The 15,541-nt window shown below is 41.4% G+C and overlaps 1 protein-coding gene across 1 annotated transcript in view; it reads right to left on the reverse strand.

Moving 5' to 3' along the window:
- syngr2b (synaptogyrin 2b) overlaps positions 1-12,832 on the reverse strand; it is a 28,531-nt gene extending 15,699 nt beyond the window's left edge. Inside the window, exons 1-2 of the mRNA XM_088000699.1 lie at positions 12,599-12,832; positions 1,671-1,908 (exon numbers count right to left, since the gene is read on the reverse strand). Of these exons, the coding sequence (XP_087856825.1) occupies positions 1,671-1,908; positions 12,599-12,697 (337 nt within the window). The 5' untranslated portion in view covers positions 12,698-12,832. The remainder of the gene's footprint in view (positions 1-1,670; positions 1,909-12,598) is intronic.
- Between the last annotated feature and the right edge of the window lie 2,709 nt (positions 12,833-15,541).

The raw sequence follows: 15,541 nt of genomic DNA on the forward strand, positions 1-15,541 counted from the left end.
AACATTCCAAAGTGTATCCCACCCAGATGCAACCCCATCCCTGAAACCCTGCATTTCCCAAGGCTAATCCACTTAACCTGCACATCCCAGGACACTGGGCAATTTAGCATGGCCAATCCACCTAACCTGCACATCTTTTGTAAAAATGCATCTGGTTCACAATAAGGAAATCTGCTATCCTTACTGGTCTGCTATGGACTCCTGACCCACAGTAATATGGTTGATTCCCAACTGTCCTCTGGACATTAAATGCCTTTAGCCAGCAACACCCATCTCAAACTTTTTTTTGTTAATTTAGACTTGAAAAGCAGGTGAAAAAAGTAAATCAAATAACAGGTTCTGCCAATGGGATAAACATTCAGCCTTTGAGTTTTAAATTATTAAACCTTCAAACCAAGAACTGGAAATAACAAAAAAAAGGTCAAGAGATGATAGGTAAGAAGATGTTTACAAAGATTTGTTGCAGAGGTTCAGTAGCTTGGCTGGAAGTATTAGTCATTGGAGACAATGGTAGAATAGCTGCCCACAGAGACAGTGTATCACAACATAACCATTCCAGCATAAACATTAAATCCACCATAGGGGAAAAAAAAGAGGAAGAACAGCACTTCAGCAAATAACTAAGTCAAGCAATAAGTATAACAAAAATCTTCTACACCAACAAAAAAAATTATAAAACAAAGTCAGATTGCCTGTGAAATACCACCACCCAGAAGACCGCTGCATAATGGATTCACACTAGACCCAAAGCCGTTAACTCAAACTCTCTCCATAGATGCTGCCAGACCTGCAGAGTTCCTCTAGCAGTCATGTGGTTACTTCAGATGTCCAGCATCCTCGGTATTTTGCTTTTTACTAGCATTGTTGATTTTCTCTCAAAGGATACAAGCTGTCGTGTACAGCACCACAGCCTGAACAAAATCAGTTGCACAACCAGGGATGAAACAGGTTGGACCAAAGAGTCTGTTCCTATGCTGTACATCTCTATGACTCTATGATGCAGAAAGCTGCAATGCAAAAGGGACTTGGGGATACTTGTGCACAAAACACAAAGCTAGCACACTAGGGGAAGCAGGTGGTCAGGAAAGCTAATGGAACGTTGATCCTTGTTTCAAGGGAGGTGGAGTATAAGTGTTAGGGAGTCATTCTGCAAATGTACAAGGTGTTAGCAGCACCACATCCGGAGTACTGTGTGCAACTTTGGTCCCCTAAGTGCAAAAAAGGAAAGATATTATTTCAATGGAGGTGTTCAAAAAACGTTTAACGGGAGGACCTCTGGTATGAAGAATTGCATGACAAATAAAAGGTTGAACATATTGGGACTATTCATTGGAGTGAAGAAGAATGAGGGGTGATCTCTTTGAAACATAGGATTTTTAAGGGACTTGAAGGGCTTATGCTGGAAGAGGATACTTCCCCTCATGGGAGAGTCTAGGACCAGAGAGAAATAAAGGAGTGTCAATTTAAGACCGAGATAAGGAGGACTTTGAGGGTTGAGTATCTTAGAATCCTTGTCATGGAGTTTGGGGCAGAGTCCTTGAATATTTAAGGCTTTTGACAGATTCCTGATGGGTAGAAAGTGAGGACTGCAGATGCTGGAGATCAGTCACAAAGCAGGTCAGGCAGCATTTATTTTAATTTTAAATTTAGATTAAAAAATAACTTTCTACCTGAAATTCCAAGGTCAGCCATAACGATGTGCTTGCGTTGATCAGCATTGCTGATCTGAGGAAAGTAGACATCAAGAGCAAAGAAGACTATACAAATGAGAAATGCAATCACTCCAATTCCTACACCATAATGACAAGCATCCACATTCTGATTGAAGATACATTTCAGCTGTGAAGATTGATGTGAATTTATGTAACCCTCACTTGTGATGCAGCCAAATACAATTATTGAAAAGACCTGAAAGAAAGCAAAAAAGAAAATCCAAAATTATTGTGCTGTAAAAGAAAGGCACATATGACAAAATGGCTGCAAGATGTCCTAAATAATTTAATAACAACATACAAGACCCACAGTACTATATACTTGTGGAAATGTGACCACTCCACTCTTGCAGCTACAAAGCTGAATGCCCTTTCTAAAAACGGACACGTCTCACAACCAATCACAACAGAATTCACAAGGACTCTTGCTGCTTGATAAACTTCAGGGCTTCTAAAAAAAGGTTTTATTCTGAAGCAAATTGTATTTGCACAGATTCCACTGGATCCCAAATCAGTATCTGGGCAGGGGCAGCAGTGGGCACTCCTGAGTACAAAGTTTACTAGCTGTGGCAGGCTTGCACACTAGCACTACACTCCCCATTCTCAATGTGCTGTGCAGCTCTCTGACAAATAACTTATTTAAATTTATAATTTTATGAAGGGTATTGATAAATAAGCCAAGAGAAACTGCTGACTTAAGATGCATCAAGCATCAACAAGGAGCCTCCCTGCAGCACAACTGTACGACTAGGAGTCGGAGATGTCCTAAAGAATTTAAATACAAAACTGCTAATTCAGATCAGGTGGTCTATGCAAGAATTTTAGATTTTTAAGCTGTGTAGCGTACCCACCTTAGTCAATAAATCCATTTAAACTTTTTAAAAGTGTAAACTTGCTTTTACATAAAATTCACAATATATAAAATAAAAGTCATTTCTGGGAAAAATCCAAAGATGGGTCTTTTGTTGCTTCTGACTGTCACACAATGCCATCAGCTTGATAAAAGCTCATCAGTAGGGAGGTGGAGAGAATGGACCAGCAGCACCTCCTTGATAATATCCGTGATTGGAAAGCCAAGCTGCAGTGGTTACTTAATTTAGTGTGTGAAGGAAGATCTCTGCAGGGTTGCTGGAAACTGGATTCTAAGTCACCAACAGGTTTCTACTTAAACAACAATAAAAAAAAGGGAGAACACAGTACTGAAGAGTCAGAGCACAGAAACAGACCTTTCAGTCTAACTCATCCATTCTGACTAGACATCCCAAACTGACATGTCCCATTTGCCAGCATATCCCTCCAATCCTTTCCTATTCATATACCCATCCAGATCCTTTTAAATGCTGTAATTGTACCAGCCTCCACCACTTCCTCTGGCAGCTCACTCCATATACGCATCACTCTCTGCGTGAAAATGTTGCCCCTTAGGTCTCTTTTTAAAAATATTTCCCCGCTCACCTTAAACCTTCTAGTTTTGGTCTCCCCACCCTGGGAAAAAGACCTTGGCTATTCATCATATCCATGCCCCTCGTGATTTTATAAACTTCTATAAAAAGGTCACTCCTTAGCCTCGAGGGAAAAGCTGCAGCTTATTCAGCTTCCCCATAACTTGGGCTAAAATAACTTGAATATGATGTTTTTCTTAAAATAAACTGACTTGAGAATATATCACATTCATGCAGGAAAATATCTTTTCCAAACCTGTGACATGGATAGCTTGTTGTTATAAATCACATGAAACAAGTCTGAATCATTGGACAGCACTAATATTTTAATTTAATAAACATTAATATTATTCTATTAGAATCAACTACAGTTCACAATAAGACTTCAAAGTTCTCATATAACGCAAGATCAGCATGCTTCAAGTTTGAGACAGTATTGTGCATTATAATTGGGGCAGACAACATTACCGAATCTGATGATTCAAACAGCATCAACCAGCTTTCCCCACATCTATGGCATTACCCGAAACCCCTAAACCTACAGCCTTTATTCACTGAGCAATTACTCAGCAAGTAAACTCTTGGTTAGATCAACAATCAGAGCTCAATGTTTCAAAAAGGTCATGGGTCTTAGTTTTATGTTTGCATCCAATTTGTTTTTCACTGAAACAGCAAGCTGCCAAATCTGGCTGGAGTTATTCCCTGCCTGTTTCATCACATGATTTCTCACCAACTGCAAGATCCAGTCATATAAAATTTTTGTAATCTCTCACAGAATTATAGATCAAGAGAAATTGTAAATAAAGTGCTGGTGATGTTTCTCCTGGTTGACTTGCAACTATACTCTAGGCATTAATCGTTAATTCTTGAAGAATCCAAAACAACTTTGAATTGTTGGCAACCCTGACAAACTTAGGTTTGAATTTGATAACCAGACACTCCACATGACATCTCCCTGTATTTGTTTACACAGCACTGGCAACACTTTCTCAATGACTGTTTATTCATCAAGAAACACACGATGCTTGCATTCCAATAACGTTGAATATGGACTATTTATAAATTTTCCCAGAGATCGAGGCTGGAGTCTTGACTGAATTTCTAATAAATCTATAAGGCCTTGTTAAAGTCCAGATGATAAACTGGTTAGTAAGGTTGGATCACAGGACTATATTTTAGAAATTATGACCCAAGGTGAGCTAGCCAATTGAATACAAAAATTGGCTTGACAGTAGGAGACAGATGGTGGTGGTAGAAAGCTGTTCAGTCTAGAGACCTGTAACCAGCAGTGTGCCACAAGAATCGGTGCTAGGACCACTATTGTTAGTCATTTATACAATTTAACTTGCAGATGACACCAAAATTGGTGGTGTAGTGGACAATTAAGGAGGTTATCTTAGAGTACAATGGGATCTCGAGCAACTGGGCTAAGGAGTGACAGATGGAGTTTTACCCAGCTAAATGTGAGGTGTTGCATTTTGGCAAGATAAACCAAGGAAGGACTTGCACAATTAATTGTAGAGCCCTAGAGAATGTGGTCAAACAGAGACCTAGGGGTGCAGGTACACAGTTCCTTGACAATGGCATCACAAGTAGACAGGGTGGTGAAGGTGGTATTTGGCACACTTGCCTTCATCAGTCACTGCATTGAGTACAGGAGTTGGGACATCATGTTACAGCTGTACAAGACATTGTTAAAGCTATATTTGGAGTACTGCATACAATTCTGATCACCATGCTGTAGGAAGGATGTTATTAAACTGGAAAGGGTGCAGAAAAAGATTTACAAGGATGTTACAGAACTGGAAGGCTTGAATTGTAATGAGATACTATGACTTTTTCCCTGGAGCATAGGAGGCTGGGAGGGTGACTGTAAAGGAGCACAGAAAAAGATGACTAGCCAAGGTCTTTCCCTGAAGGTAGGAGTCCAAAACTAGAGGGCATAGGTTGAAGGTGAGAGGGGAAAGATTTAAAAAGGGACCTGAAAGGCAACTTTTTAAAAATGCAGAGGATGGTGAGTGTACGGAGTGAGCTGCCAGAGAAGTGGTAAAGGCAGGGTCAATTGCAACATTAAAAAAAAAGGCATCTGAATGGGTATATAAATAGGAAGGGTTTGGAGGGATATGGGTCAGGTGCTGGCAGGTAGGTCTAGATTGGGTTGGGATATCTGGTCGGCATGGATGGGTTGGACTGAAGGGCCTGTTTCCATGCTGTACATCTCTATGACTAAGTTATACTAGACACTGGTGAGGCCACATCAGGAGGCTGTGTACAGTACTGGTTACCTTAAAGAAGGGATGTAAATACATTGAAGCAATTCAGAAGATTTACCAGAGTAATACCTGGTAAAGGGAGGCATGAGGAGGATAGGCTGGACAGGCAGGGCTTGTACTCACAGCAGTTTCAAAGTGCAGAGGCAGCCAGGATGGAGGGGTACTGGCAAAGGAGAGGGTGGAGAGGATACTTACTCTTACAGACAAATCTAAAACAAATGGTCATCATTTAAAAATAAGGGATCGCCCACTTAAACCAGATTAGAGATTGGTCTTCTCTCTCAAAAGGGTTGAACCCCTTTGGGATTCCACTTCCACCAACTTCTTACAAAGAGAATTGGTTATTTTTAAAGACAAAGGCAGAAGTTAATTGTAAGCGAGAAGTGAAAGGTTATGGGGGTGGATGAGAATATGGAATGGAGTTTATAATCAGATCTTAGTAAACGGTGGAGAGGCCGAATGGCTGACGACTCCTTGCTCACATGTGTTGCCAGAAAGAGTGGATTCTACAGGGTGGGAGGTTGAGCAGTCGGTGCCTGCATTATCAGGAATATAGCTGGCACAGCTAGCAATGAAAGCAAAGCAGGTTGTGCTGGCCAAATTAGAACAGGTGACCTGAAGCCAAACGCAAACCTTGTCTCTGTTGTATTGCTCTTGCTTCCGGCTCAAAAGGTTGCGAGCTCAAGCTTCAATTTAGAGACGCAAGTATGTAATCCCGGCTAATGTTTCCAGAGCAGTATTGAGGCAGCACAGCACTTTCTGACCTGCAAGTCTCTTAGACAAGAGACCAAATGGAAGCTCACGTTTCCTTCTCACCTGGGCACTGTAGCTCCCAAACCAACATTCCAAACCAGCCCAAGCTGTTCCTGCTGTGTCCTCATTGACAACCAGGTCTCCTTGCATCACACCAGAGACCTTACATCAAGAGTACAGCATTGGAAGTGTGGAAATCATGAAAGGCTCAGAATAAATGTAAACACTTTCTTCATTGTAAACAATGGGACTTAAGAAGAGGAGATTTAGTTTCTTGCCATATAGTGTAAATTAAGTTGAATTTGAGCTTATTTATAACATTTACTTTTACTGAAGTTTATTACACACAATTTATAACCAAACACGGTTTGGAGTCTTCAATGGAAACATTCAAACCTCATCACCACCACTCCACACAAAAACAAAATTTTCATTCATAGGAATCAGTCACACAGCACAGGCCCTTGCCAACCAGGTTTCCCAAACTAATCTAGTCCTATTTGCCTTCATTTGGCCCATATCCCTCTAAACCTTTCCTGTTCATGCACCAGTCCAAATGTCTTTTAAAATATTATCAATGTTCCTGCATCATCAACATTTCTTCTGGCAGTTCATTCTCCATACAAATCACCCTCTGTGTGAAAAGATGGCCTCTCCAGTCCCTCTTGACTCTTCCCTCTTTCAGCTTAAAAATATGCCCCTTAGTCTTGAGCATCCTTACCTGAGGGAAAATACTTTTGCTATTCACCTTATCCATGCCCCTCATGATTTTATGAACTGCTATAAGGTCACCCCTCAACCTTTTATTCTCCAGGTGAAAGAAATCCCAGCTTTTCCCTACAACTTAAGCCCTCCACTCCCAGTAACATTCTTATAATCTCTGCTGAACCCTTTCCAATATAATAATATCCATCCAAAGCAGGAAAATCAGATCTGTAGACAATATCCCTTAAGAGGCATCACCACCATCCCATATGTCCCAACGCCTATACTCAAAATGAAGGTAAGCATGCTAAATGCTGTCTTTACCACCCTATCTACCTGTTACACAACTTTCAAAAAATTATGTATCTGAAACCCTAGTCTCCAATTGACAATGCTTCCCAGTGCCCTACCATTAACTGTACAAGTCTTGCCCTTGGTCGTCTTACCAAAATGCAACACCTTGCACTTATTCAAAGTTAAACTCCATTTGCCATACCGCAGCTCATTGGCCCAATTGATCAAGATCTATTTGTAATCTTAGATAACCTTCATGCTCACTATACTATCAATTTTGCCTTTTATATTCTCATTCAAGGTGTTTATATAGATGACAAAACAGTGGACCCAGCACCGATCCCTGCAGAACACCACTGTCACAGGCCTCCAGTCCGAAAAACAAGCTTCCACCCCTACCCTGTTTTCTAACGAGAAGACAATTTTGTACCCAATTGGCAAGCTCTCCTTGAATCCCATTGATCTTTTGTTATCCACCAGTCCAACATGCAGGATCTTGTCAAATGTTTTACTAAAGTCCATGCAGACACCATTCACTGCTCAGTCATCACCTATCTTCTTGGTCACATCCTCAAAACAAGAAGTCAAGCTTCAGATACAATTTCACATGCACAAAGCCATACTGGCTATCCCTAAGATCAGTCTCTGCCTCTCCAAATGCATATAAATTCTCCCTGAATCACCTCCAATTTAAAAAGGTGCCCACCAATGATGTCAGACTCACCAGTCTATACTTCCCAGGCTCCTCCTTGCAGTCCTTCTTAAATGAAGGCACAACATTATATACCCTCCAGTCCTCCAGCACCTCACCTGTGGCTGTAGATAAATACCTCTGATAGAGGCCCTGCAATTTCTTTCCTAACTTCCAAAAACAACCTGATCAGGTTCCAGGATTTATCCATTTTTAAGACTCCCAGCAGCTCCCTCTTCTGTAATGTGGACTGTTTTCAAGACATCAATATTTATGTCTAACTATCCCAGCCTCCATATCTTTCTCCAATGTAAATACTAATATGAAATACTAGTTTAGTATCTCTCCATCTCGTGAGTTCCACATGTAGATGATCTTGTTGATCTTTAAGGGGCCCTATTACTCCTAAAGTGCTCTTCAAATGTAGGAATGCATCTCAAATTGCTTAGCATCAAAAGAGTGGAACACTAAAGATCAGGACAGAGTACGTTTAGAGAATTCAGTCTGGAGGGCCAAAGACAAGGTTTGTTGCTTTTAAAATACATAATCAAACTATCTAGAACTATGTAGGAAGCTCCAAGGCTCAGGACCACCAGGGTTTAATGAGCAGCCAGTAATGGAACAGAGGGAGCAATGGTTGAGAAGCTAGGAGTTAAAAGAAATGTAAAACACTAATAGGGACATAATCAGCACAAACTAAAAACTTACATCAAGACAGAGAACCCAGCCGTATCCTTGCTAATGAAAGGACTGGGAGATTCGGGTAGAAACAGGAAAGGGTCAGTTCAGAACTTTGTTGTTATCATTTTACATAATTAACAAAAGACAGTTATCGTGCCCGATCGGACAGCAGCTACTGTCTATAGAAGCGACAATAAATGACACATCGGCAACTGTTTAAGTCAACTTACAGCATGACAAGCAACAAAATATCTAACGAGACACAGATCTATCATTGCAACAAGACAGTGTGTAAAATTGGTTATAACAAGAAAAAAAGATGTTCCTGTTCTTAAAGCCAATGTAACTACCTCTCAGGAGGTCCAAGCAGTTCTAACAACATTTTTCCCCAACAAGTCTTAATAGATTTCTTTGTACAGTCTTACTCTTTTGGATTATTACTGGAAAGTTTTATAACAAAAAAGTTAGGTTAGTTTCAGTTCAAACGGAGTTTGGTTTCCATTTAGTACAGCATCACAAAGTAAAGTCAATTATTGAATTAACTATTGAATAGGCTACACTTTAACGATTAAAAAAAAAGTTCAACTTGGTTGCATCCTGTATACAAGTCAATAATATTTTCCTAGGAGTGGGAGAAATGGGAGGACTGGTGGAAGGACTCAAACTTAAGGGTTGCTGTACACGGAGATACTCTGCATCATACACTTCCTCATTACAAAACAATAACTGTAATGTCATAGCCACCTTACAGCAATTCCTCAAACGACTATTCAGTTATTCATCCAGAGATCATGAATAGAAGAAAGACCTAGTTGAATTAAAAAGATTCCTTTCAGTATCAGGATAAAGGTTCCCAATTTAAGGGGAGATAGTGGTTTAGCAGTACTATCACTGGACTGTTAGCCCAGGGACCTAAGTAACGTCCTGGGCATCCAGGATTGAATCCCACCATGGCAGGTGGTGGAATCTGAATTCAATAAAAATCTGAAATTAAGACTCTAATGACCACAAATCCATTGCCGATTGTTGGAAAAACCCATCTGGTTCACTAATTTCTTTTAGGGAAGGATATCCGTTATCCTTTAGCTGGTCTGGCCAATGTGTGATTTCAGACCTGCAGCTATGTGGTTTACTCTTAACTGCCCTCTAGACAATTAGGGATGGGCAATATTGCTCACCAAATCAGCAACCCCCTTTTGTGTGGATGATTTTTTAAAAAAAATTACCAGATCCAGGTGGGGATGCCCCAAATCAGAGGTCCCAAATGAGGGCAGCTGAACGGTCCCCATCTTTATTCACTGCCCCTCAGTCTCAACAAGCTTAATTTAAAAAGGATTCCCATGGAACTAATTTAAACAAGGCTCAACAAAAGTGCACATTCATTAGTTACTAAAAACAGGAGAAAAAAAAAAAGTGTTGAGAAATAAGTCCAAGAAAAGATAAAAAAATTAAAAGATAACAATCAGTTCCTTGTTAGTTTACTAAATTACTAGTGGAACTGTTGTTAGCTGAGCAATCAATTTGAGATGATTGACTTTGCAGGTTAGTTCACATTTCTTTGTCCTGTTCCCTCTTGAGCTGGCTTACTGACTAGCATTCAATAGTCAAAAGCACAAAAGTTTTCCTTTGCCTGCAATGAAGAAGTGACTAGTGAATGACTCTTCAATTGTGACTTTCAGAGCTCACAAGCACATAAGCACTGGCTAGTACACACCAGCACTTCAAATCACAAGCACACACAGGCTATTGATGAAACCCCTGTCGTTGTGTATTCTTGAAAGGGGTAAACGCAAAGATGTCTCCTGCCTATGTCACCTTTACTCGCATCATGCTCACAGCCTGGAGATACTCACAGGGGATTACAATTCATTTTGGAGTGCATTTCCCCCTTAAAACTTCTGACACCTTCAAGTGTGACATTCCAGAGTTCCTCTCCAGAAAGCCACTGAAACTACATCCAAAAGATGATTGCAGATAGATCTCTTCTGAAAATGAAAGCATGTTGCAATTAAAAGTTCAGTTGTGTCTAGAGGCACTCCAGGGCTATGATCCTTGGTCACTATACTTGTAAATCAGTAACCATATTATTAAGCATAATAGTGACCAATCTCTCAAATTGCAACTGACCAAGTAATTCGAGTTTAAGTTTAGTTAAATAAGGGAACAGACTCCAGGACTAGGTTCGGGATTAACAAACAAAATCAGTCAATCAGAAACAAATCATCCATCATCATTTTGTAGCAACCATGATACCTGAAAAAAGACAAAGATAACATCCAGCTTGGTTACAGAGTAACAAGGTGGTTCGGAGTGACACGTTCAGGTAGAACAACGAGAACAATTTAGACAATACTTAAAACAAAAAAGGCAAAAAAGTTGGAGTTTCATCTTGCACTCAAAACCAGGATGCAAGAAACAGACTTGAAAAGAGAGGGAGACATCTGTTTAATACGGTATGAGGGAACATGCTGATTGGTCAAAGATGCAGCAAGGACAGGTAACCATTTAACTCAATTCTCAAACCAGGCAGGTAGATTCTGGATGGTCAGTGCAAAGCTATGGAGATGCATCAGCAGCAACAGGTTGTCTCTGTGACTTTTGCTTGTACTGTATAAAATGGAAATACAGCTGAGCAAATCCTAACAAGCTACAGCCAGAACCACTGTTTGACAAAATTTTGAAATCTGCTATACTATAGCATGGCACCAAAGAAACAAATTAATGTTCTACAAACCTACCATAAACCAGAGGCCAAAGGAAATCCTACTGAACAATGACATTCACTGCTTGGTATTTGTCCAATGTTAAGATCTGATTTTTGTTGTCACATGTACCAAGTGTTTCACATGATCTACAGGCAGATCATACTATACAAAGTGCGTCAGGAAGCAGAACAAAGCACAGAATTCAGTGTTATACTTGCAGAGAGAAATTGTGGAGGGATCAACATTAATAAAGGAGGGTTCTGTTCAACAGTCTGTTAACAGCAGGGAAGAAAGTGGAAAAAAATTGGTTAATTAGGGACTGAGACAGATCTGAAATTATATTAAACTTGAACCAGATACTCCTTTAAAAGATAATTAAATTAGGTCTCAAAATGTCAGGGACAGGGGCAACATTTACAAACCAGCCTTCTAAACGTTAGCAATATCGTTTTCAACTTTAACCTCGTGAAGAGAAGCCATGTCATTCCCCCTGTTAAACAGGTACAAACGTCTCCCGACCATACTGGTAAAGGAATAGCCAAATCGAGTCACAGATTCTCCTTTTCCAAAAAAAACCCAGCAAGTAAACATTAGCTGTTCGGCAATAAATGAAGCAACAGGTCTTTAGAAGGAAAACTTTCTTGATAAAGGAAACGATGTAATTGAGGTCTGTGTGTCAGCAGGAAGAAATGAAGTGAAAGGAGACAGAGCTGGTGCAGGGGGCGATATCACTCCCAGTGGGAGCACCAGCAGCCATGTTTCTGAGACATTCTGAAATCCCAATTCATCTCAGCAGTAAAACAGGGGAATAACGATGGAGGGAAATTCTTCTAAAAACCCTGCTCTCGTGTTTTCTTTTGCCCGATGTCAAGGACCCTGTGCCTCTGCAGCGATGCCAACCCCCTTCCCCTTTTCTGCAAGCCCTCCCTCCAATGTCACAGCAGGATAGTTAGTACTTTCCGGATTGTAAAGCCAGCTAAGACTTGCAACTCCTCCAGTACCAGCCGATGCGGAAGTGGTTGGAGATAGTTTGGGGGGAGGGTGGAAACACGGAGGTAGATTGCAACGTAAAGCAAACAGTTTCGCAAAGCAAAACTAACTGACCCACCACCCCCATTTCTCCTCCAGAACTGCGAATGGGGAAGTTTGCAAAGCTGGATTTTAAACTTCAGATTCCCTCTACCTTTTCCTGACTTTGTAGTTTCCGAAATTGACAAATAGCCCGGGGGCAGGGGTTGGGGAAAAGTCGGTAAGTTTTCAAAAATGTACTCCACACCTCAGACTGCAAGCACCGACAACAGACACACACACACACACACACACCCCCGCATGTCCAACTCACCCAGCTCACTACCCGGGTGATAGTCTGAGGCTGCTTCAGAAAGTTCTCTAAGTCAAACGCTCCTCCTGCTTTAGCTGCGCCATAGACGTTTCCTTCCATCTCGATATTGTAAGGAGAGGGGGAAAAAAAGTAGCTTACTTGCTTTCTCCCCCCCCCGTTACGTTCGTTTCTTTTTAAGGGGAGAAACTGGCACCTCGTTGTGAAGAGGAGTGCGGTGCGTGTATAAGCAGTTCCCGGATCACACTGAAAACTTCCCAAGACACGTCAGTACGTTGAGAGAGAGAGAGAGAGAAAGGGGGTTGGATCATCATGTGATAGCACCTGAACAGTCAATAACAAGAAGGCTGGGCTGACCATAACCAGGAGAAGTTGCAGAGAATATCATCAATATGGTCTAACGTTGAACCTCATTTCAAATACTAATTTCCTTGCATTTAATATGTATAGTGATAGATTTTTTTGTATCTTTACACATCTCTTGCTAAACCTAATTGACGTTGATTTTCCCATGTTTTGCTTCAAATTCTCAAATATTTTGACCAGTTTTGTGTTTGAAACGCCCCACTGTTTCCTCACGTCTTTTTTTTTATTCGTTCATAGGACGTGGGCATCGCTGGCTGGGCCAGCATTTATATCTTGTTCCTAGTTGCGCTTCAAAAAATGCCTTCTTGAAACACGGCAGTCCATGTGCTGTAGGTAAACACACAATGCTGTTAAGAAGGAAATGCCAGGATTTTGACCCACCGACGCTGAAGGAACATTGTTGCATTTCTAAGTCAGGACGGTGAGTGTCTTCAATAGGCAACCTGCAGGAAGTTATAAGGCCATAAGAAATAGGAGCAGGAGTAGACCATTCAACCCTTGGACATTGGTTAGGCCACTGTTGGAATATTGTGTGCAATTCTAGTCTCCTCCCTGTCAGAAGGATGTTGTGAAACTTGAAAGGTTTTAGAAAAGATTAGATTACTTACAGTGTGGAAACAGGCCCTTCGGCCCAACAAGTCCACACCGCCCCGCCGAAGTGCAACCCACCCATACCCCTACATTTACCCCTTTACCTAACACTACGGGCAATTTAGCATGGCCAATTCACCTAACCTGCACATTTTTGGACTGTGGGAGGAAACCGGATCACCCGGAAGAAACCCACGCAGACACGGGGAGAATGTGCAAACTCCACACTGAGTCGCCTGAGTCGGGAATTGAACCCGGGTCTCTGGTGCTGTGAGGTAGCAGTGCGAGCCACTGTGCCACCCATAATCTGCAAGGATGTTGGATGGATTTGAGCTACAGGGAGAAGCTGAATAGGCTGGGGCTGTTTTCCCTGGAACGTCAGAGGCTGAGGGGTGACCTTATAGAGGTTTATAAAATCATGACTGGAATGGAGAGGATAAATAGACAAGGCCTTTTCCACAGGGTGAGGAAGTCCAGAAATGGAGGGCATAGGTTTAGGGTGAGAGGGGAAAGATATAAAAGGGACCTAATGGGCAACTTTTTCACACAGAGGGTGGTGAGTGTATGGAATGAGCTGCCAGAGGAAATGGTGGAGGCTGGTACAGTTACAGCATTTAAAAGGCATTTGCATGGTTATATGAATAGGAAAGGTTTAGAGGGATACGGGCCAAGTTCTGGCAAATGGGACTAGAATAGGTTAGGATATCTGGTCAGCAAGGATGAGTTGGACCGAACAGTCTGTTTCCGTGCTGTACACCTCTGACTCTGTGACTGCTACGCTGCTTAATAAGATCGTGGCTGACCTGACAGTCCTCGTGTCTACTTTCCTGCCCTTTTCCTGTAACCCTTATACCCCGACTGTTCAAGAATCTATCTCAGCCCTAGATAAACAAAATGACTCTGAATCCTACAGCCTTGTGTGACAAGGAGTTCTAAACTCTCTCAATTCTCTAAGCGAGAAATTCATCCTTATCTCTTAAACTGGTGCCCCTTTTTTCTGAGTCCTTGATCCTAGACTCTCCCATGTGAGAAACCGTCCTCTCAGCATTTACCCTGTCAAGCCCCTTAAGAACCTTATGTTTGAATGAGATCACCTCTCATTCTTCTAAATTCCAGTGAACAGAGCCCCAACCTGTTCAACCTCTGCTCATAGCAGAGTCCCTCCATACTAGGGATCTTCCTAGTGAACCACTGAAATAATATCTTTCCTTAAATAAGGGGACCAAACTGCCCTCAGCAGTCCCGATGTGGACTTACCAGCACCTATACAATTGCAGAAAGACTTCCCTACTCTTATACTCCAACTCCCTTGAAATAAGGGCCAACATTCCATTAGTCTTCCTGATTACCTGCTGCACCTGTATGCTAGCTTTCTGTGCTTTGTGCACACGTACCCCCAAGTCCATTTGAGCCACGGCTTTCTGCAGTTTTTCTCCATTTAAATAATACTGTTCTTTTGTTCCAAAATGAACAACTTCATGTTTTCCCACTTTACAATTTACCAACTGCTAAGCCCACTTACCTAAGCTATCAATAACTCTCCAGAAATTGTATCCCTCTCACAACTTGCCTTTCCATCGATTTCTGTGTCATATGCAAATTTGGCTACAGTATATTCACTCCTTCCTCCAAGTCTTCCATATATATTGTAAACAGTTGTGGTCCCAGCACTGATCACTGTGAACCTCCACTGGTTACAGTCACTAACCTGAAACCCTTTACCCCCACTAGCTGTTTCTTGCCCATTAGACAATTCTCTGGCCATACCAACATACTACCTCCAACACCATGGTCTCTTATGACTTTATCTTTTGTGAGGTTGTTGAACACCTTCTAGGAGTCCAAATACAACACATCTACAGATTCGTCTCTATCCATTCTGCTTGAGGCTTCCTCAGAAATCTCTAATAAATGAGTCAGACACTATTTTCCTTTCGTGAAGCCATGCTGACTCTGCTTTATTAGATTATGATTTTCCAAACGTGCTGT

This window comes from Chiloscyllium plagiosum, unplaced genomic scaffold, assembly GCF_037043375.1.
Source record: "Chiloscyllium plagiosum isolate Xiang-an unplaced genomic scaffold, Cpla_swu_hap1 HiC_scaffold_25, whole genome shotgun sequence".
Taxonomy (NCBI): Eukaryota; Metazoa; Chordata; class Chondrichthyes; order Orectolobiformes; family Hemiscylliidae; genus Chiloscyllium; species Chiloscyllium plagiosum.